General features: G+C 41.0%; 1 protein-coding gene across 9 annotated transcripts in view; it reads right to left on the minus strand.

The window, feature by feature from the left end:
* ATG7 (autophagy related 7) overlaps nt 1-21278 on the minus strand; it is a 256593-nt gene that overhangs the window by 231543 nt on the left and 3772 nt on the right. For 8 of the 9 annotated variants that reach the window (XM_012785243.3, XM_075996337.1, XM_075996335.1 and 5 more), the window contains exons 2-4: nt 8448-8617; nt 7907-7961; nt 495-612 (exon numbers count right to left, since the gene is read on the minus strand). In XM_012785243.3, the coding sequence (XP_012640697.2) occupies nt 495-612; nt 7907-7961; nt 8448-8607 (333 nt within the window). In that variant the 5' untranslated portion in view covers nt 8608-8617. Of the gene's footprint in view, nt 1-494; nt 613-7906; nt 7962-8447; nt 8618-8789; nt 9049-21278 lie in introns of those variants that run through there. The other variant, XM_075996333.1, reaches the window with a different exon arrangement.

The raw sequence follows: 21278 nt of genomic DNA on the forward strand, positions 1-21278 counted from the left end.
GGTCAGCAGGGCCAGGCCATGGAAGGCCTTGAAAGCCAGATGAAGTAGATCAGATGTAGCCCTGAAGACACGGGAGAGACTACATGATACGCTCCTATAGCATCGTGGTGCACGGCACTGCCAAGCCTCTCCAAGGCACAAGGAACAGAGCACCCAGAGGCATTCAGCCACAGATATGTAACTCTCAGACAGAGGTCTGGCTGCTCCAAAATGCTAACTGGAGATCAGCAGCAAACCTGATTTCTTAACCTCTGCCATGCCATGAATTTCTGGTCTATCCCGGTTGAGAGCCTGGATGTCTTCTCCCTGACCTTCCCACCAACACAGAAGGAGAGAGTTGGGAGTGCGCTCTCTGGAGAAATAAACCAAAGTCCAAAACATCTTTGAGTACCCGTAAGATACTGGTTTCTGCAACAGACCCATGTGCCCGATCAGAAACACTGCACTTGCCGGGACCACAGACGGTACGACACATACAACTTTCCCCCGCTAACCTCATCTGCTGCTTGTTCCAAAAGGAGCTTCTTATCTGCAGTCTTGAAAGACTCGAGTGTGTTGGTGTTATATAGCGTTCCGACAGCTGGGCAGCAATGGGCTGGGGTGGGAGCACTCCTGGATACGAGAGAAACACAATTAGCCAGGCACAGCTGGGACTCAGAGAGGGCCTGGGAGAGACAAATAAACCACTATAGTGGTAGGAGACAAAGGATATTGCTTTGTAGGGCAAATAAAAGATTGATATTTCTTTGGAAAAAGACAAATATCATTGCTCAAGGACTAAAAAACAAGCACCATTCCCCCCAAAAAGCCTATATCTTCCCTTTACCCTAACCTCTTGGTATGTTATTCTATTGCCCCCCCCCAAATAGCAGTTCATTTCCCATTTTATACTCTTTCTTATCTTCAATCTAAGAGAGAAACATAATTTATTGAGCCAGGAACTCAATAAATAAAGGTTTGAATGCTCAAAACAGCTCTTTCCCTCATTTAAACGTTTAAGGAACATAATGATAGGAAGAGCTCAAATGTGAAACCAGAACTAGTTTTCTCTAAGGTACCACCACCATTGACTCAGAACCCTGTGGGCTTCAGGGGTCTCTCCAATCTCCTCTCTTCCAGGAAGCCATCTCCCATTTTCTCTTATAAGAGCTGGCACATAAAACTGACCATAATATTTTAGAGCATTTTCAAGAATAGTCATGCCTACCCAACTGGAGAACAGGAAGGCCCTTGAGGGCAGGGAGCATGTCTTCTCCTCACTGTCCCACAGCCTAACCCACCCCCAGACAGGGATGGCACAGAACTCTGCTGAGCAAACCCCTGGTGGTTGTCTGAGTCACACAGACAAAATGTATGACACCTGGGCTACCTGTCAATCTATCATGCCACATGGTTTACACACTTTACATTGCCCCCAAAGACCTACAGGTCCTCAGAGCAATCCAAGCTAAGAGAAGAGAAGAGAAGAGCAGTTGATTCTGAATACAAATTTAGATGTAGACAAATCTGGTCTTTTCTCTGAAATGATTAACTTGTATTTCATAGGTTACAGAAGCTAAATGAAAATATCCATTTCATTAGTAGCCTAATATTGTTATCACTTACAACTACAGCAGAGAGAATGTATTTTTACTGATTGTACTGATTGATGGTAGCTGTACAATTTAGAAGACCCAGTATTTTTTCACTCCAAGTCTGTGCAAAATTGGGTTCAGGAGGCCTGAAGGAGAAGAGATATAACCCTAGAACAGGTGTGAACTGGAAAATGAGTGACAATGGCTCTGTCAAATGACATCTGTAAGGCTCCAGTGCCAAGTCCTGGGGGACTGCTAACTTTCAATGGCTAGAGCCTTCTCTCAGGAGCTGTGAGTCAGCAAATCACAAGTTGTTTGTCAACACATTCTTCCAATAAAAGAATATTTTTCATCCAAGTGAGATGGGGACATCAAAGATGGTCTTAAGGAGAAAATCACAAGGGGGCAAGATTGAGCCTAGAGGAAGGAAAAGGAAGCAGAGCAGTTGGTAAACTAGGCCTTCTACATTCAGACTTGACTTTATGAAATTACTGCTGAAACACAATGCCAAAACAGAAGGAAGGATGCTGTAATCTAATTTGGACACAAGCACAGAGGAGGAAGGGGACCTTCCTCCTTAATGTCTAAACGTCCCAGGTATGAGAGCCATGCCAAAGCCTCACTGAGAAGGGAGGAAACTACATTCCAAGAACTCAAGCAACTGCCAAGATGGCTAGGCTCATAGGAGCACCAGCACTTATGTAAGTTACTTAGTGAGGACAATCTGAAGTTTTCAAGGAGAAATATTTTTCATGACTAAACTTCCACCAGGGAAGTGGCCAGGGAAATGAATAAACAAAGTGATAATGAGAAGAAAAGAGCCCAAGACTTGGAAACAAGAAAATTTAGTTCAAATCCTGGTCCTGACACTTATTAGTTGTTTCCTATGAACCTGTTTATATGAAATGTCCAGAATAGGCAAATCCTCAGAGACAGAAAGTAGATTACTGGTTGCCTAGGGTGGGAGGGTAGGGAGGAGGGGGGATGGAGAATGATTGCTAATGGTTTCTTTTGGGGGTGATAAAAATATTCTGGAATTAGGTAGTAGTGATGGTTGTGCAACTCTATAAATCTACTAAAAATCACTGAATTGTACATTTTAAAAGAGTACATTTTGCAGTATGTGAATTATATCTCAATATAGCTGTTAAAAGGAATCTGACTTAGAAATCTTCCCTCACATACTAAAGTCAGCAGTGAACTCTCAATGATGTATACACTAAAACTGGTAAAAAAAAAAAAAAAAAAAAAAAAAAAAGGGTCTCACAAAGGCCTGAAGCCTGGGCCTGCTTGGGGACATTCAATCTAAACACTTGGCCTTCACTTCCCCGAAGTTTCACAGTGACTACTCAGGAATGTACTTGGGCTGTTTTGCACCAATTTATTCACACGTGGCCAATGGGCAGGCAGGTGGCCAGAATGGAATAAATCCTCTGGAAGAAGAGCAGGGGTCACTCTTCACACCTGGAGGAATCTTCACTCCCCAGGCACACCTGGGACTTCGGGAACCTAGGAAGCCATGATGAGGAGTGGAGATATGCTGTGTTGTTACCTGCCCCTTTCAGTAACAACCGCTGAGTTTCTGCTTATAACATCCTCTAACAGAGTCCACTGGCATCTTTCTATCAACAATACCACATCCCATTTTGACGGATTCACTTAGCTTATAATCAACTCAACAGTTCTTTGAGCAACTAGCACATCCTGAATCTGTATTGGCTGCTGGCAATATAGTGGGAAAGAGACAGACACAGCCACTGCCCTGTGTGGCTGATCCAGCATACAAATCCTACTGCCTTAGCTACTTTTTAAGTTCTTTGAGGGCAAGGATTATGCCTTTTATTTCTCTAAGTCCAACTTGAGGCTTAGCAAAGTAGTACTTAAAAATAAAGACAAATGTTCCTCAAGGGAAAGAGGCCCACAGAAATGTTCCTCATTCAAATGTTTGTCATTTGAGGTCCAGGAAAAGGAAAACTCTTTTTCACCAGTTTCACATTGGTACAGAGATTGTCAACCAAAATCTGTCTTCCTCTTCTACAACAGAAATAGAAAACATCCATGATACTTGCAGCTGTACATCACATTTCCCAGTCCTTCTTGTAAGACATACGGCCACGGGCTCTCCCCAAGGGAATCTGAGTAGAGCGATGCATGCCCCTTCCCAGCCAGGGCCTTTAAGAGATGGGGTGTGTGTTTTCCACCTGTTTTCATCCTGGCTCTCTTTCCCCATTAATCTCTCGCTACCTCAAAGTGACAATTCAGTTTTAACCAGCACACAAAGGCAAAGCCCTCAGGGATGAAGGAACTGCAAGATGGAAGAAGACTGGACTGCCAGCCCTGGAATATTAAATGAGCAAAAAATAAAATTCCTTTGTGTTTGGGCTCTTACATTTTTGGGTATGGTTCAGCAGTCACCCTACTATAAAATAGCAACCTTCAGTTCAAGTTAGTTAGTACCTGATAAAATACAACTTGACTGGCAATTCGCCTGACACAATTTAGAGAATAGGATCCTCATGTTGCTAACTGCTGGCAGAGACCCTTAAGATTTCCAGGGATTCATAGTAAAAGATTTATCTGGTGCTACACAAGGCTGAGATGCTCTTGGCATCCATGAGTGAGTCCCAGGACTGTTAGCTTTTCAACTCTACCTTATTCCTCTCTGTGTGCCCAGTGACAGGGACGTTCTATTGTCAAGACACAGAGGAAACAATCAATAAATATTCTTAAAATAATTCTCCACATTTATGACAGGACTGGGCACACTAGAATGCAAATATTTGTCTTCTGCTTCTCTGTCATACCACAGTGGAGTTCTGGAGGACAAGTTTCATAAGTCTTTGTACTCCTAACACCTACATACCCTGCACCTTGTAGACATTCACTCTTTGATGAATAAATTCACAATTTTCCCTACAAACCCACACATATATATGGCAATAAAAACAAAGGTAGAGCAATAATAATGAAAATAATTTGGTATAAGGAACTCATGCCTTCTGAGGGGCCTCAAGAGTTTTCATTCAACTTCCCAGCCATCCTTACAAAGAGGGACTTAGAAAATCACAGACATTTAAAACTGGAAGGAACAATAGGAACCAAGAGCCCCTTTTAGAGATGAGGAAACAAAAACTGAGAAAACCAAAAGGTGTTAACAAGGTAGCATAGTTAATGAGCCATAAATCCCAGGTCTTTAAACTTTTTTTTTTTTGAGACAGAGTCTCACGTTGTTGCCCAGGCTAGAGCGAGTGCCATGGCATCAGCCTAGCTCACAGCAACCTCAAACTCCTGGGCTCAAGCAATCCTGCTGCCTCAGCCTCCCGAGTAGCTAGGACTACAGGCATGCGCCACCATGCCCGGCTAATTTTTTCTATATATATTAGTTGGCCAATTAATTTCTTTCTATTTATAGTAGAGACGGGGTCTTGCTCTTGCTCAGGCTGGTTTTGAACTCCTGACCTCGAGCAATCCGCCTGCCTCGGCCTCCCAGAGTGCTAGGATTACAGGCGTGAGCCACCGCGCCTGGCCTCAGGTCTTTAAACTTGAAATCCAGCGCTATTTTCGCAACACCAGGGACATTCTTGCTCACCTCCTCATGGTATACCACAGTGCCTTGAACACTGTGGTTGTTTAATGGTTGAAGGAAATAATATCACCAGTGAAATCAAGCAGTTTGTGTTAAAGTCATAGATGTAGGATTATAGATTTTATCATCTCCTTCAGCCAAAATTTCTGAAGTTTAAAATACTTGGATTTTGTAATAAGATCAAATCTAACTTCTGTGAAGCACTTTTTTTCCTAATTGTTCTAAAGAATAAAATTATTAAAATCTTAAAAATCAAACAAAACTTCAGTATATATATATATATTTTTTTTTTTTTTGAGACAGAGTCTCACTTTGTTGTCCAGGCTAGAGTGAGTGCCGTGGCGTCAGCCTAGCTCACAGCAACCTCAAACTCCTGGGCTCAAGTGATCCTTCTGCCTCAGCCTCCCGAGTAGCTGGACTACAGGCATGCGCCACCATGCCCGGCTAATTTTTTATATATATATCAGTTGGCCAATTAATTTCTTTCTATTTATAGTAGAGACGGGGTCTCGCTCTTGCTCAGGCTGGTTTTGAACTCCTGACCTTGAGCAATCCGCCCGCCTCGGCCTCCCAAGAGCTAGGATTACAGGCGTGAGCCACAGCGCCCGGCCAAAAACTTCAGTATATTATCAGGATAAGAATAGGAGTGAAGCTTGTTGAGATGAATATTAGATTTTATATAATCTAGATTATATAAAACCATACTGCCAATATTTCCCCTTTACCATCTTCAGACAATTTAATGCTTTTACATTTCCAGTATTTTCCTCATTATATTGCAATCACTCCCAAATAAGTTAGTTTCGGAAAAACAAGGGTGAGATTACTAGTATTTAATTTGTTTTGACAAGTAATCACAAAGAATTTATGATGGAGCAAGAAAGCTATAAAGGAAACAAGAAACATCAATACATTCATTTTTAAAGATACAAGACTAACACCATTTTGTATTTATGTAATCCTTTTAAATTTTGCAATTTGATTAAGATAAAGGAACCAAATTTATTGATTTTTTGAGATTTAAACAAAAAACAATTCTAGGGACACATTATTTTAAGTACCGTATCCTTTGACTACTGTCATTTTCAAAAGCCAGGTAGACCTTACAAGACCTCTTCGCCTTCCAAAAATCCCTCATCTTGACACTGCTGACGTACAAGAAAGCAGAAAAAGTGGACCTCATTGTAGCCTTTAATTATTTAACCTTTAATAATCGTAAAGCCCCTTACCATGGTTTTGGCTCCACCCTGCTGTGTAGAATTCAGTTTGAGAAATTTAATTCTTAAGGACCATAAGTGACTTAATCAACAAACCCAAAGACCACTGCATTGAATCTGACCTTTGTGCTTCTGACACTATTGACCTTCTCTTTCCTTCTGAAATCCATTTCCTTCTTTGGTTTCTATAATACTTTTCTGGTTCTTCTCTGACAACCCTGTGTCCTTTGCTAGTTCTGCATCCTCTTTGCCCTCCCTAATCAGAGCCATTCACTGTTTGGGTCTTTTGTTTTTCTTACACTACACAGATACTCCTCCACTTACAACGAGGTTACATCCTGATATACCCCTCATAAGATGAAATTCCGTAAGTAAAAAATGCATTTAATATGCCTAACCTACCAGGCATCATAGCTTAGACTAGCCTACCTTACATGTGTTCAGAACACTTACATTAGCCTACAGCTAGGCAAAAGCATCTAACACAAAGCCTATTTTATAATAAAGTGTTGAATATCTTATGTAATTTATTGAACACTGTAATAGAAGTAAAAAACAGAGTAGTTGTATAGGTACTTGAAGTACAGTTTCTATTGAATGTATACCTCTTTTACACCATCGTAAAGTTGAAAAATCTTAAGTTGAACCACCATAAGTCAGGGACCATCTGTATTGTCTTTCTCTTGTACAGCCTCATGATCCTCTCTCCATGAAAGTCTCCCAAATCTAGTCTGACCCTCTTTCCTGACTCCAGTTCCTCTTGGACATTTCTGTGGGCACTGTCATCTCAAAATCAATATGTTCTAAACCAAACTCCTAAAACTGTATCCACCTCCTAGTTTCTCTATTTCTGTAAACATAGTAAAATCTCCCTAGCTGGATTTCAGAAATATATTTCCGATTATGTTTTTATTTTTTTCTCACCCTTGCTTTCTAAATTTAGCTAGGTGGGACCTTGGGCAAGCCATTTTTACCTTTTGTCCTGTGGTTTCCTCATCGGAAAAAGAGAAAAATCACACTTGGCAGATCTGAAAGAATTGTGTTTATGAAAATGCCTAGCTAATTAAGTGCTCAATAAAGGTCTCTCTTCTCTCTAGCAACTCCCAATAGCTCCCCAGCAAATAAAAAAATTTAGGACATACTTAGCATATTCCTTTATATAGCCCACTAATGCCTTACACAGTGGTTTGTATACAGAAGTAGCCTAATAAACATTTATTGATCAATGCCCATGGACAACGTTATCTATGTCTCAATCAATCTAGATGGTACTTGGCACCTAACAGGTTGATATGTATCTGCTGAAAAAATGAACTAGATAGACAGGTTGATATGTATCTGCTGAAAAAATGAACTAGATAGACACCTAGCACTTGTCTCTACGGGAGGTACAGAGAATTATGAGGTGCTGACTGCTTACCTGGAGTTTCCCTAGTTCCTCCTGCAATCTGCCTATGATAAAGGTGAGAATGCTCATTCCTCACCAAAAGCAAACAGTATTCTTTACTAGATTTTGAACAAATACTCACATGTCAAAAGCACTGAACTCCAATGTTAAGCGAGCTGGCAGCCCCGCAGAATCACCTGGACAGAAACATTACCACGTTGTTAATTACAAGTCAGAAATAACACCTTTCATAACCAAAATGTTTATGAATAGTTTTGTTCTCTTTGTTGGGCCAAAGTGCCCCATCCAATTCCTGATTATCTATGTATCTGTATGTAGAAATATATGTACAGATAATGGCAGAATATGACAGAACTCTTGTGAATATGAGTGATTTGCCAAGAATATAAAAAATTCAACAGAAAAAAAGTTCCAATCTCCTCCCCCAGCAATGCTAAATAATCGATATTATTTGGATTAATAACTTGAGTTTCACTACTCCCTTTCTTCTCCCCACAACAGGGGAAAAGGAACTTGAGTCAAAAGTCAGGAAGTAAAATAGAAACTACTGAAGAGCATGGGTATAAAAGACAAGAGTGTCCCTTTCTAAAGGAAAGCTGACACTACACTGGAGGACAGAGAGAATACAGAAGACGATGGAAGGTGGAGTTGCCATCACCTACCATTGTAGTAATAGCCCTTAATGTCCTTGGGAGCTTCATCCAGCCGATATTCATTCAACTTCTTTTGGGTCAACTCATGCCAGAACCCAACATCCAAGGCACTGCTAAAGGGGGCGAACTGCAATTTGGAGAGCCCAGGATCCCTTGTAGCTGCCGCCATTATTTGTTGCCTACAAACAAAACACACAACACAGCAAAATAGCATACCCACACAAAACTTGTGGGAAAAGTACATTTGTAATAAAGCTTAGTCAAACAAACAAAAGTAATAAGAAGTATATAGGCTACCTTAACACGTAACATTTTTTTATTGTGGTAAAAAATAGATAACATATTATTTACCATCTTGACCATTTTGAAGTGTTCGGTTCAGTAGTATTAAGTATATTCACAATGTTGTAAAAGAGATCCCCAGAACTTTTTCATCTTGCAAAACAGTAATTCTATACTCTTTAAACAAGAACTTCCTCTTCCAGCAGCCCCCAGCAACCACCATTCTCCTTTCTGTCTCTGAGTTTGAGTACTTTAGATCAGGGCTCCCCAACCTGTGGTGAGTTGTATTATTATTTCATTATATATTACAATGTAATAACAATAGAAATAAAGTACACAATACACTTGAATCATCCTGAAACCATCCCCTTCCCTCCCTGGTCCATGGAAAAATCGAATTCCATGAAAATGGTCTCTAGTGCCAAAAAGATTGAGGACCACTGCTTTAGATAACTCACATAAATGGAATCACATAATATTGGGTTTTTTGTGGCTGGCTTATTTCACTTAAGACACAATTTTGAAAACCATCCTGAATAATCTGCCTACGTTGTCAAGTTTAGTCTCCTTATAACACAAGCCATTTTTGTAAACAACCCCTTCTGACCTTAATTTTTGGGCATCACCCTTCCTCATTAGAGTCAGTCTGACTGATTGTACTAGTGTTATTCCTTCTTCAACATAGTCTCAGAAGTTTTCGCCATCCTATGGAATCCTAGAGAACTTTACAAGATGCTAAGTTCAGCCAGTTAGAAATGTAACTATCTAAACTGTTAGAATTATCTGAATGAGAGCGGTGTTTTAGCACCCCTGGCTGAGGCAGAGAATGAAGGATAAGTTTCTCCCCACCTGCCATGGTGCCTGAATTTTGTTGAAATCTCCCCTTTTATCTTTTCAGTACATGGAAAATCCGCATTTTATCCCATGATACATATTTTCATATTTCATTTCCCCCCTCAAATCATCAAATATATTTGGCCCTACTGGCACTCATGCATGTGTATGCTGTAACTTCCTACAATCTCTGCACTCTCTCGGGTATACAGACTCCAGTTTGAGAAGCACAATACTAGATGAATCTGGCAGCTTAACAAAGCACAAACTGATGAGGTCCCTTAGCTTTCCATCTTGTCCCCATGGCCAGACATATTAGCATTTCTGTAGAACACACAAATAGTCACACTAATGAGATAAATTTTTAAAAAGACAGTACATATCTACTTAGAGAGGTATTGCCTGAGTTTTATGCCAAGATTATTAAAAACCTTTCAGTTTTCCAAACTTGTTGAATTTTAGAATTAGAGATAAGGAGCCTTGGATTGATACTAAGCATATGAAGAAATGCAAAGTTAGTACTCTACATGGTACTCGAAATCAACAAGGAGATAAGGTAAGTGTAGGGCAGAACCATGAGAAAGGTCCTGTTAAGGAGATGGGCACAGAGAATGGGTAAGGAGGTGCAAGATGAGAGGAGGGCAGAAGGAACAAGAAGAGCAGAGGAACAGCTGTGGGGGAAATGAAGACGCATCAGACCAGCTGTCCTTATGTGCAGGGTTTGTGCTGTGGGAGAGCAGCGCACACAAAGCTGAATGCACTACACAGGTGAATATGCACAGAGAAGCCTCAAATGCAAGACAGAAGAATTTCACAAGGGAGAGCTAGTGGTAGCTCTGCACAGGGCACATGATTCTGCCATGGCTAAAGGGCTTTGAAAGAGGCAAGCAGGGAAATCAGCTAAGAGCCTAAGGCATGGATTAGAGCAGAGGAAGACAGACTGAAAAGGAGGAGATCCTCACTGGGCATATTTTAAGAGAAAAGGTGATCAAATTTGGTTATGTTGGCGGATTCAAGGAATGAAAGATAGGGAAAAAGCCCTTGGGTGTCAAGCTATGACTAGCTAGGACAGCAGTCCTCAAACTTTTTAAACAGGGGGCCAGTTCACTGTCCCTCAGACCGTTGGAGAGTGCGGCGCACATTCTACACACGCGCACTGTGGGCCCAGGACTAGTTGGCTGCTAAGCAAGGACAGGCAGCTGTGGCAAAAACATCCAGTAGGCCAGAAAAATGTGCTCAGTGGGCCGCACATGGCAAACTGGGCCGTAGTCTGAGGACGCCTGAGCTAGGAGAATGGCAGCTTGGCTGAAAGAAAAGACACTTGAGAGGCAGAGCCAGTCTCAGAAGGATAATAATAAAGGAAAGACATTTTCAGCTGCGTACAACAGCAGGGCAAAGATTGGGAAGCTGGGGCAAGGAAACTGGAGCTCGCCCAAGAAGGTGGACTCAGAGAGATTTAAGAGGCACTAATATAATAGCTAAAACAGGTCAGAATGCTCATTTCTTAGAAGCTAGAGAAAGAAAAGCTACAGCTAAAGAAAAGTCCTAGAGAAGGTCTGGCATGCCTGTAATCTTAGCACTCTGGGAAGCTGAGGCCAGTGGATCCTTTGAGCTCAAGAGTTTGAGACCAGGCTGAGAAAGAGCAAGAGCCCACCTCTACTAAAAAAAAATAGAAAGAAGCTGGACAACTAATATATATATGTATATATGTGTGTGTGTGTGTGTGTGTGTGTGTGTGTGTGTGTGTGTATATATATATATATATATATATATATATATATATATATATATATATATCTTGCTTGAGCGATTGCTTGAAGGATCGCTTAAGCCCAGGAGTTTGAGGTTGCTGTGAGCTAGGCTAATGCCATGGCACTCTAGCCTGGGCAACACAGTGAGACTGTTTCAAAAAAAAAAAGAAAAGTCCTAGAGAATGTTAGGGAGTAATAAGAAATAGAACCAGTAGTAAAGGGCCAGGCATGGTGGGTCAGGTCTGCAATCCCAGCACTCTGGGAGGCCAAGGCTGGAGGATCGCTTGAGCACAGGAGATTGAGACCAGCCTGCACAAGAGCAAGACTCCATCTCTACAAATATAGAAAAATTAGCCAGGAATGGTGGCACATGCCTGTAGTCCCTGCTACTTGGGAGGCTGAGGCAAGAAAATCACTTGAGCCTAGGAGTTTGAGGTTGCAGTGAGCTATGATGATGCCACTGCACTCTACTCAGGGTGACAGAGTAAGACTCTGTCTCAAAAAAAAAAAACCAAAAGAAAAACAAAGTAAACAGTAAAAGTAAAACAGTAAAACAAAGAAAGCAGTTGGTACACCAGGACAGTACATATATCTACCAGCCCAGAGCAATACAAAAGATTGAGAAGAGTAATGAGTAAAGAACAATAGGAATCAAAGAAAATGACTGGTCAATGCCACTGGATTTTAATGTTTCATAGGAGTACAGCAGTGGCTTTCTAAAATGCAATTTGATGGTAGATTGCTAAAAAGAGAACAGGCTGTAAAGGCAGGATCACCAAAGGGGAGTACTGACTGTGTCCCCAGCAAGTTCTAGGGAGGCAGGTGAGTTTGCTATTGAGTTCCTAATGGGCGGTTGTTTTTCAACAGGCTGAATATGCTCTACACATTTAAAAATATGCTATGGAAGCAGAAATCCAATTGTCAACGAATGAAAAATTCACGATGGGGGTTTAACAAACTGAGAAGAACAAACAGAAAACAAGAAGTGGAAATTATAATAATTAAATATTTTTGCATGTATTGATAAGCTTCATCGATCACAGAGAACAGCACATCACTGTTGCTAACATTCTCTGCTGTCTTCGTTTGGTTTGTGGTGTTATACACCAGACAATGGCTGACCAAGGGTTTTCAAACTTTCACCACCTTGAGGGCTCATTAAAAACTGAGGATGTGGCCGGGCGCGGTGGCTCACGCCTGTAATCCTAGCACTTTGGGAGGCCGAGGCGGGCGGATAGCTCAAGGTCAGGAGTTCGAAACCAGCCTGAGCGAGACCCCGTCTCTACCAAAAATAGAAAGAAATTAATTGACCAACTAAAAATATATATACAAAAAATTAGCCGGGCATGGTGGCGCATGCCTGTAGTCCCAGCTACTCGGGAGGCTGAGGCAGTAGGATCGCTGAGCCCCGGAGATTGAGGTTGCTGTGAGCCAGGCTGACGCCACGGCACTCACTCTAGCCTGGGCAACAAAGTGAGACTCTGTCTCAAAAAAAAAAAAAAAAAAAAAAAACTGAGGATGCCTGGGCCCCACCCACTCTTCCTGTCGAGGAGAAAAGTGATGTTGAGGGTGGCCAGGAGTCTGTGAGTTTGACTAGTACATTTGGTGCTATCTCAATGCCTACGGGTCACTGGCACTCCTACTTTTGGAGGGCCCACTTCTAAACCATGTCAAATGTATTTAAATGCACCCTCATTCCCTATTAAATATTTTTGGCTTTTAATTGTTTGAAAGGATTTCTATAATTTTGCACTCACAGAATTTTCATCTTCTTTTTCCAGGCCCACCTATTTCTATAGGCCCCTGAAAAGCTGTGGACCCTACACACTGTGGCTGTAGCACCTACTGGAGACCTAATGGGGCTCTGCTGCTGAAACTGTGGACAGGCTAACAAAATGGGAAAGTCTTAAGCAATAGCAGCAACATGTGATGAGGAATCCACTGGAAATATATAAACAGGATACTCTCACCTTAATGTGTCACTTAGGAGCCTATATGTCTATGTCACATCACTATAGTCATTAAGTTGGAAGGGAAGATTCAAGTAGTAAGGGTCAGAGGGGAATTTGGGGGAAGTGAGTCCTACGTACAGAGTTATTTATGTGTAACTAATCTAGATCCAAACATTACCCACTTCCTGAAGAGTAAGGCTTAGTTTAGAACCCCAAAAGATTATTTCTATCACACTTCAACATTACATTCAGATACATTCGAGGAAAGAAACTGACAAAGGCATCAATATAAGTGCAGTTCAATTTTACTTCAAACGAGTTCTATCATATTCAGGATGTGAAACCTATATTCAGGATGTGAAACCCAGGAGCTACACAGATAAGATTGAGTCGCTTCCAAGTCACTTCCAATGAGAGACAAAAGGCTTTCTTTGAGGATTCAAAACTGCAATGAACAAGAGCCCCAGCAGCATAAGGTGGCCCACAGTAGCCAAAAAGTTCAGTCAAGATTAAAATGAAATAGCAGAGTGGGGGTTAAGCAATACAAACACCCATGGGCTGTGCCTACCACCCAAACTTGGTGCAAATTTAACACGTTTATGAAGATAAAACTGAATCACACTCAGCAACTAATATGTGGGAGCTCAGAAAATGTCACTGAGTAAGTAACTATCAAAAGTTTCTGTCCAAATGGACCTAAACCTTTGGTTAGTGCTGTTCTTTAAAGTCAAATAGCCACAGGAAATGTGTGATAGTGGTTGTCTCCCAAGAAAGCAGCTAGATGGTCAGGAGACAAGGGTATGGAGAGACTTATTTTCATTGTATGACCTTTTTGCCTTTTAAAGTTTGTGTTGTGTAAATGGACTAGCAATAAAGAAATAAGTAATTAAAGAAAATAGTCCTAGGCCAGGCCCGGTGGCTCACGCCTGTAATCCTAGCACTCTGGGAGGCCAAGGCGGGCGGATTGCTTGAGGTCAGGAGTTCAAAACCAGCCTGAGCAAGAGCGAGACCCCGTCTCTACTATAAATAGAAAGAAATTAATTGGCCAACTAATATATACAGAAAAATCAGCCGGGCATGGTGGCGCATGCCTGTAGTCCCAGCTACTCGGGAGGCTGAGGCAGGAGGATCGCTTGAGCCCAGGAGTTTGAGGTTGCTGTGAGCTAGGCTGATGCCATGGCACTCACTCTAGCCTGGACAACAAAGTGAGACTCTGTCTCAAAAAAAAAAAAGAAAAGAAAATAGTCCTAACCCAATGGCAAGACAGAGAATAAAAGAGACATAAGACTAGCACCTCAACTGCTTTGGTTCCAAGAAATAACACCTGGGAGATACTGGATACAAGAACCATTCATCTTTCTTCAGCACTTAGCACAGTGCCTAGAACATATTAGGGACTCAGTAAAGGTTGAAATTAAATAATAGCTCTCTTCTCCCAGAAACAACCAAAGAAATGGATGCTATAGTTAGATAAATTTCAGCAGAGTTTAAAAATTACTAATAGCTTGAATTATCCAAGTAGGAAATAGATTGATCAGAGACATAATGAATTTTCTATTAGTGGAAGTATTCAAGCATATATTATTACATGATTATTTGCCAAGTAATAATGCACAAAGGATTGTGTAATCTCCCCTTTTTTAGCAGGCAGTCAGATGAGACCAGCAGTTGGCAAGCTTTTCCTGAAAAGGGCCATATAGTAAATATTTTAGGCATTGTAGGCCAGACAGTTCCTGTCATATATTCTTCTTTATAACCCTTGAAAAATGCAATAACCATTCTTAGTTCACGGACTGTACAAATAAAGGCCTCAGGTAGAATCTAACCCAAAGCCTGTAGTTTGCCAACCCTTGGACTGGATGATCTTCCAAATCTGTTATCTTTTGATTCTTTGAGGGTGCCAATAATGTACTTTGTTTTTAGGGAGACTGATATTTTTGGCATAATCTTTTTAAGGGGCAGTAGAGATCAGCAAGGGCTGCTGAGGGCCAAGTAGATCACAAGGCCAGATTCTAGGGCCACCTCTGCTTGTCTACAATACATGCTTTGTAATGCTCCAAATACTTCTTTATGAACTGGTAAACACCATCTACACAGAGCCTTCACACATCTCTCAGCATCACTAAGCCAAGAGAAGACGAAGCTCATTTGATATTTATTGAGGCTCATAACATGCCAGAAAGACTGCATCAGCAGCATGCCAGGCATATCACCACACCTCTGATGGTGTTCTTCATACTTTCTCCTGGCCCCCTGATGCTGTCTTCCAACTTTTATAGTCCCACCCGATGGTCCTGCCACCCCTCACCTCTGACATGACACTCAAGAAATATCAAGCTGCTTGGTGCTCCTCTGTTCTCCTTCCCTGCAGCCCAAACCTACGGTCTCCTTGTCTGAAAAGTGCTTCCCCTTCTCTCTCACCCTGCCCTGCCACTGCCTGGTATTTTGGAATGTAGTTTTGAGGCTGGTTACCAGCCCAGGAAAGCCTTCCTAGAGCTGCCTCCCACTGTCTTCACTCCCCTCATTCTCCTCCCTGTCACCTACAGTTAATCACCTCTGGCTCTAAGTCACCTCAACATCTGGCACTGTGTTTCAACTCTTTGCTTACCTGTCTGCCTCTACCCACATGATTGTAAATTCCACAAATACAGATCCTGGCTCATATTCCTTTCAAGATGCCTAGTCCCTTGCAAAGTGGCTCTCAAACATTACCAAGATGAATCCTAAAAATCCTTTATGGGTATCTTTGCCAAGAGAAACAAGAGAAAGAACTAACTCAAGCTTCTATGACTATGAGGACAAACCCCAGAAGCTTATTACCATGGAATATGAAGACTGGAGTAAGAAATCATGAAGAACATAAGGAGATATTCCATATGACTTAGGATGTCTCTAAATCTATTATTATTATTATTTTAGGACTAAGATCTTAGGGAACTGGAAATATGCATGCACAAATCAGTGTAAATAAAACCTTACTCAACCACATACAAAAGTAACAAAGAATAAGTCTTTTTTCCTGAAAGTGTTCCTGTGGCTATGAAAGAGCCTACCTTCACAGTCTCAAAGTATCTCTCCACAAAAAATTTATCAATTACAAAGGAAGAAATAAGTGATTCTACAGTGACAAAAATCTGTTCATGAAGACACCATCTTAATGAAAGGATTAAAGTTAACACCAGCAGCAATGGGCGAGACATTGTATGCTATCTGAAAGAATGCAATGCAAAGAACACAGCATCTGTGGTATTTGGTTGAAAATACATAACCTGGGTCTTATGGGGAAGGAGCATCAGATAAACCCAAACTAAAAAACATTCTAGAAAATAACTGGGACTGGTTTATAATCTTCACAAGTGTCTAGGTCTTAAAAGTCAAAAGAAGATTAAGGAGTTGTTCCAGATTGAAAGAGACCACAAAGACATGACAACTGGGGGAAACAGGTGATCCTGGTATGATGCTCTGCCATAAAGGGTATTGAATGGAGTCTCTGGGAGAAGCGTAAATGAAAGGTCTTTGTCTTATTCTTGTAATGTTTCTGTAAGTTTGAAACTGTTCCAAAATAAAATATTAAGAACAACTTTAGCACCCAGACACACACAGCTATGTATGTTCAACAGGCAAAACCAATCAACATGACAGAGTCAGAACAGTAATTATAGGTTGGGTCGGGCTACTGACTGAGGAGGGGCATGAGGAAGCCTTCTGGGAGGCTAGAAATATCCTATGTCTTGAGCTGAGTGGTGGTTATGAGGTGGATACTTATGCAAAAATCCATAAGCTATATATTTATGATCAGTGCATTTTATGTATGTTATATGTGAATTAAAAAGCAGAATGAATTAAAAAAAACCTAAAAAATAAAAAAAGCAGAACAAAACCCCCTCTGTTCAAACTATACCACTCTTACAAAGATAACTTTCATGTATTCATTCAACAGTTAACAGATGACCTAATTAAATCTAGCTTTGGTGAAAAGAAACTCATTGCTCTAAATGAGGAGCCTAAATGAGATATTTCCATAAAGTTTTCTGGCATTTTGTTATTAAAGATGCTGAAGATGGAAGTATTTTGGCTTGACTGCTTACAGAATTAATTGAAGTAGAAGTGCTCCCTGGAGTGACATTGCCCAGCCATTCTCCCTCCACAGGGGTCTAATAGGATTAGACACAGCAAATATCAAACCAGTGTAAAATTTTTAGAAATGAGGAAGTGAAATTGTAGAAAATAAACAACAGAGGGGGAAAAAAAATCAAAGAACCCTTCTTTAGGAAAACTAGACTCATAGAAGGAGAGCAGATTAACAGACCAACCTGACAATACTAAAAATTCTCTCACTATAATTTTTCCATGCTTTGGGTTTTTGTTTGCTTTAGGAGAGCAGAAGAGTTTTTAATGGTTCAGAGAAAGGATGCTAAAAGCAGAGGTAATGTATTGCACAGTTAGGAATCTGGTCTTCAGTCAGATAAACTCGATTATGGATTCTGGCCCCACCTTCCACTAGCTGAAGAGCCTTGGGCAGGTTACCTCCTCCCCCTGCATGATTTCCTCATGTGTAAGATAAGGATAGTTATACCTACTCCAGAATGTTGTTGGGAGGGCTAAATGAAAATGTGTGTTATGTACTTGCTGTGGTGCCTGGCATACAGTAAGTAGTCAATAAATGGTAGCTGCTGGTAGTTTTTCTTGTCACTTCTCCACATTAGCCAACAGTGCCTGACAAACATGGCCATTATGTGCCCATTATGAAAACTTTCTCTGCCTAAAACATGCCTAATTTAAGTTCCACCTCCCTCAAAGGAGCACTGCAATCACAGCAGAGCTTAATTAAAAGCAAACCATAAGTCTCCTGCTATAGGTCATGAAGCAGAAGGCCAAAGGAACAAGTTCGAAGGGGTTGGAGTACTTTGTGTCCAATTTCTCTGAGCCCACGTGGGGCCTTCACTTTGCAGAAGTGCCAGAACAACCACAGTCTGGCCCTCAAGTACCTTCTCTGGGCCAAAATGTAGCACACAAAGCAGGCTTCTACTCTCATTTTCCCATCTGTAGGGTTGCAAGCTCTGGCAGTCATTAAAATAAGCACCAAGCCAAGTCCCACTGACAAAAAGAATGTGTTCTTAGCTGCTGATGTGTAAAAAAGAGGTGGAGATCGCAAGGAGTGGTGAGGGGCACCATAAAATGTGCATACAGAGCCAATGCACATTTTATAGGATGATGCCTCTGTAACCTCATGGGTTTCAGAAACAATTTGCCAGGCTGCTAAAGAAGGAGGTTTAAAAGACTTCTCTTCCAACTCCTAGATTTGATAAATGAATTCAGTAATGTCTCAGGTTACAAAATCAATATACACAAATCAGAGGCATTCATATATGCCAAGAACCGTCAACCCGAAACTCAAATAAAAAACACAATACCTTTTACTATAGCCCCAAAGAGAATTAAGTATCTAGGAATATATTTAACTAAAGATACGAAAGACTTATACAAGGAGAACTACGAAACGCTAAAAAAAGAAATTGTAGAAGATGGAAACAGATGGAAAAATCTACCTTGTTCATGGATTGGTAGAATCAATATCATTAAAATGTCAATATTACCTAAAGTGATCTACAGAATAAATCCAATCCCCATCAAAGTACCACTATGATTCTCTACAGATTTGGAAAAAATAATTCACTTTGTATGGAACCAGAAAAAACCTGGTATAGCCAAAGCAATCTTAAATAAAAAGAACAAACTGGGAGGCATCAGTCTTCCTGACTTCAAGCTGTACTATAAAGCAATAATAATTAAACCACCCTGTTACTGGCACAAGAACAGAAGCATTGATCTTTGGAATAGGACTGAGATTCCAGAGATGAAACCATCTGCATATGGTAACCTAATCTTTGATAAAGCAGACAAAAATATACACTGGGGAAAAGAATCTCTCTTCAATAAATGGTGCTGGGAAAACTGGATAGCTACATGCAGAAAAATGAATCAGGATCCCCACCTCTCAGAAAAATTCACTCAAGATGGATAACAGACTTAAACCTAAGGCATGAAATCTTAAGAATCCTAGAAGAAGACGTTGGGAAAACCCTTTCAGACATTGGCCTAGGCAAAGCTTTTTTTTTTTTTTTTTTGAGACACAGTCTCACTTTGTTGCCCAGGCTAGAGTGAGTGCCGTGGCATCAGCCTAGCTCACAACAACCTCAACTCCTGGGCTCAAGCAATCCTCCTGCCTCAGCCTCTGGAGTAGTGGGTCTACAGGCATGCGCCACCATGCCCGGCTAATTTTTTCTATATATATTAGATGGCCAATTAATTTCTATTTATAGTAGAGACAGGGTCTCGCTCTTGCTCGGGTTGGTTTCGAACGCCTGAGTTCAAATGATCCACCCACCTCGGCCTCCCAGAGAGCTAGGATTATAGGCGTGAGCCACCGCGCCCAGCCAGCAAAGAATTCTTGAAGAAGACCCCCCAAAGCAATCACTACAGCAACAAAAATAAACAAATGGGATCTGATCAAATTAAAAAGCTTCTGCACAGCCAAGGAAACTATCATTAGAGCAAATAGACAACCTACAGAATGGGAGAAAATATTTGCTCTCTACACTTCGGATAAAGGTCTAACAACAACAATCTATCTAGAACTCAAAAGAATTAACAAGAAAAAACCAAGCAACCCCATCAAGAAATGGGCAATGGAAATGAACAGAAACTTTCCAAAGAAGACAGAATAATGGCCTGCAAACATATAAAAAAATGTTCAACACCTCTAATCATTAGAGAAATGCAAATCAAAACCACAATGAGATATCACCTAACCCCAGTGAGATTGGCCTGTTTCAAGAAATCCCAAAACAACAAATGCTAGCAAGGATGTGGAGAGACAGGAACACTCTTATACTGCTGGTGAGACTGCAAATTAGTGCAACCTTTGTGGAAAAGAATTTGGAGATATCTCAAAGAGCTAAAAATAGAAATATCATTCGACCCAGCAATAGCATTATTAGGCATCTACCCAAAAGAGCATAAGACATTCTATTATAAAAACATCTGCACCCGAATGTTTATGGCAGCACAATTCACTATTGCAAGGATGTGGAAACAACCCAAGTGTCCATCAATTCATAAGTGGATTATTAAAATTTGGTATATGTTTACAACGGAATATTACTCAATTCTAAGAAATGACAGCAAGCTAGCACCGCTTATATTATCCTGGATTAAGCTTAAGCCCATTATCCAAAGTGAGGTGACACAAGATCAGAAAAATGGGCTCTACATGTACTAGCCATCAATTGGTACTGACTGATTAACACTATGGGGCTCAAATGGTGGTGGTGTTCACCAGGTATTCGGGGGTTGGGGGGGTAGACCCACATCTGAGGGATGTGGTGAGCATTGTGGAGGGGAAGGGCATACCTCTAACCCTTGCTAGGGAGAGGCAAAGATATAAAATGTAACCAAAATGTTAAAAAAAACCAAAAAACATTTATCGGGTGTCAGGCAGGTGGGAGGGGGGAGGAGGGGATGGGTATATACATACATAATGTGCACCATATTGGGGATGGACACGCTTGAAGCTCTGACTTGAGGGGGGAGGGGAGGCAAGGGCAATATACATAACCTTAACATTTGTACCCCCATAATACGCTGATATAAAAAAAAAAAAAACTTTTCTTCCAAATGAAGAAGAAAAAAATTCTAAACTTAGAAGAAAGAGTAGGCTTTACCAGAAGATGAAAACTCAGAACTCCTACAGGGGAACCAGCTGGGTATAGGAGCTTTACTTCCTTTTAAAAATTGCATTACAGTCAAGATGCCTCTGAGCCAACCTAACATCTACATGAGACACCAAGTCACACAAAATGGGTTTTTGTGAGTCTGTCAAATGATTTTTGTGATGACAGCTGATCATACTAGCAGATAGGAATTGCTATGACAGGCAATCTGTCTCCCTCACCTCCATCTGAGCCACCTCTACCCCTAAAGAATTGACATTCTTTGCTCTTCAGTAGGTTGATAAGGGA

This window comes from Microcebus murinus, chromosome 21, assembly GCF_040939455.1.
Source record: "Microcebus murinus isolate Inina chromosome 21, M.murinus_Inina_mat1.0, whole genome shotgun sequence".
Taxonomy (NCBI): Eukaryota; Metazoa; Chordata; class Mammalia; order Primates; family Cheirogaleidae; genus Microcebus; species Microcebus murinus.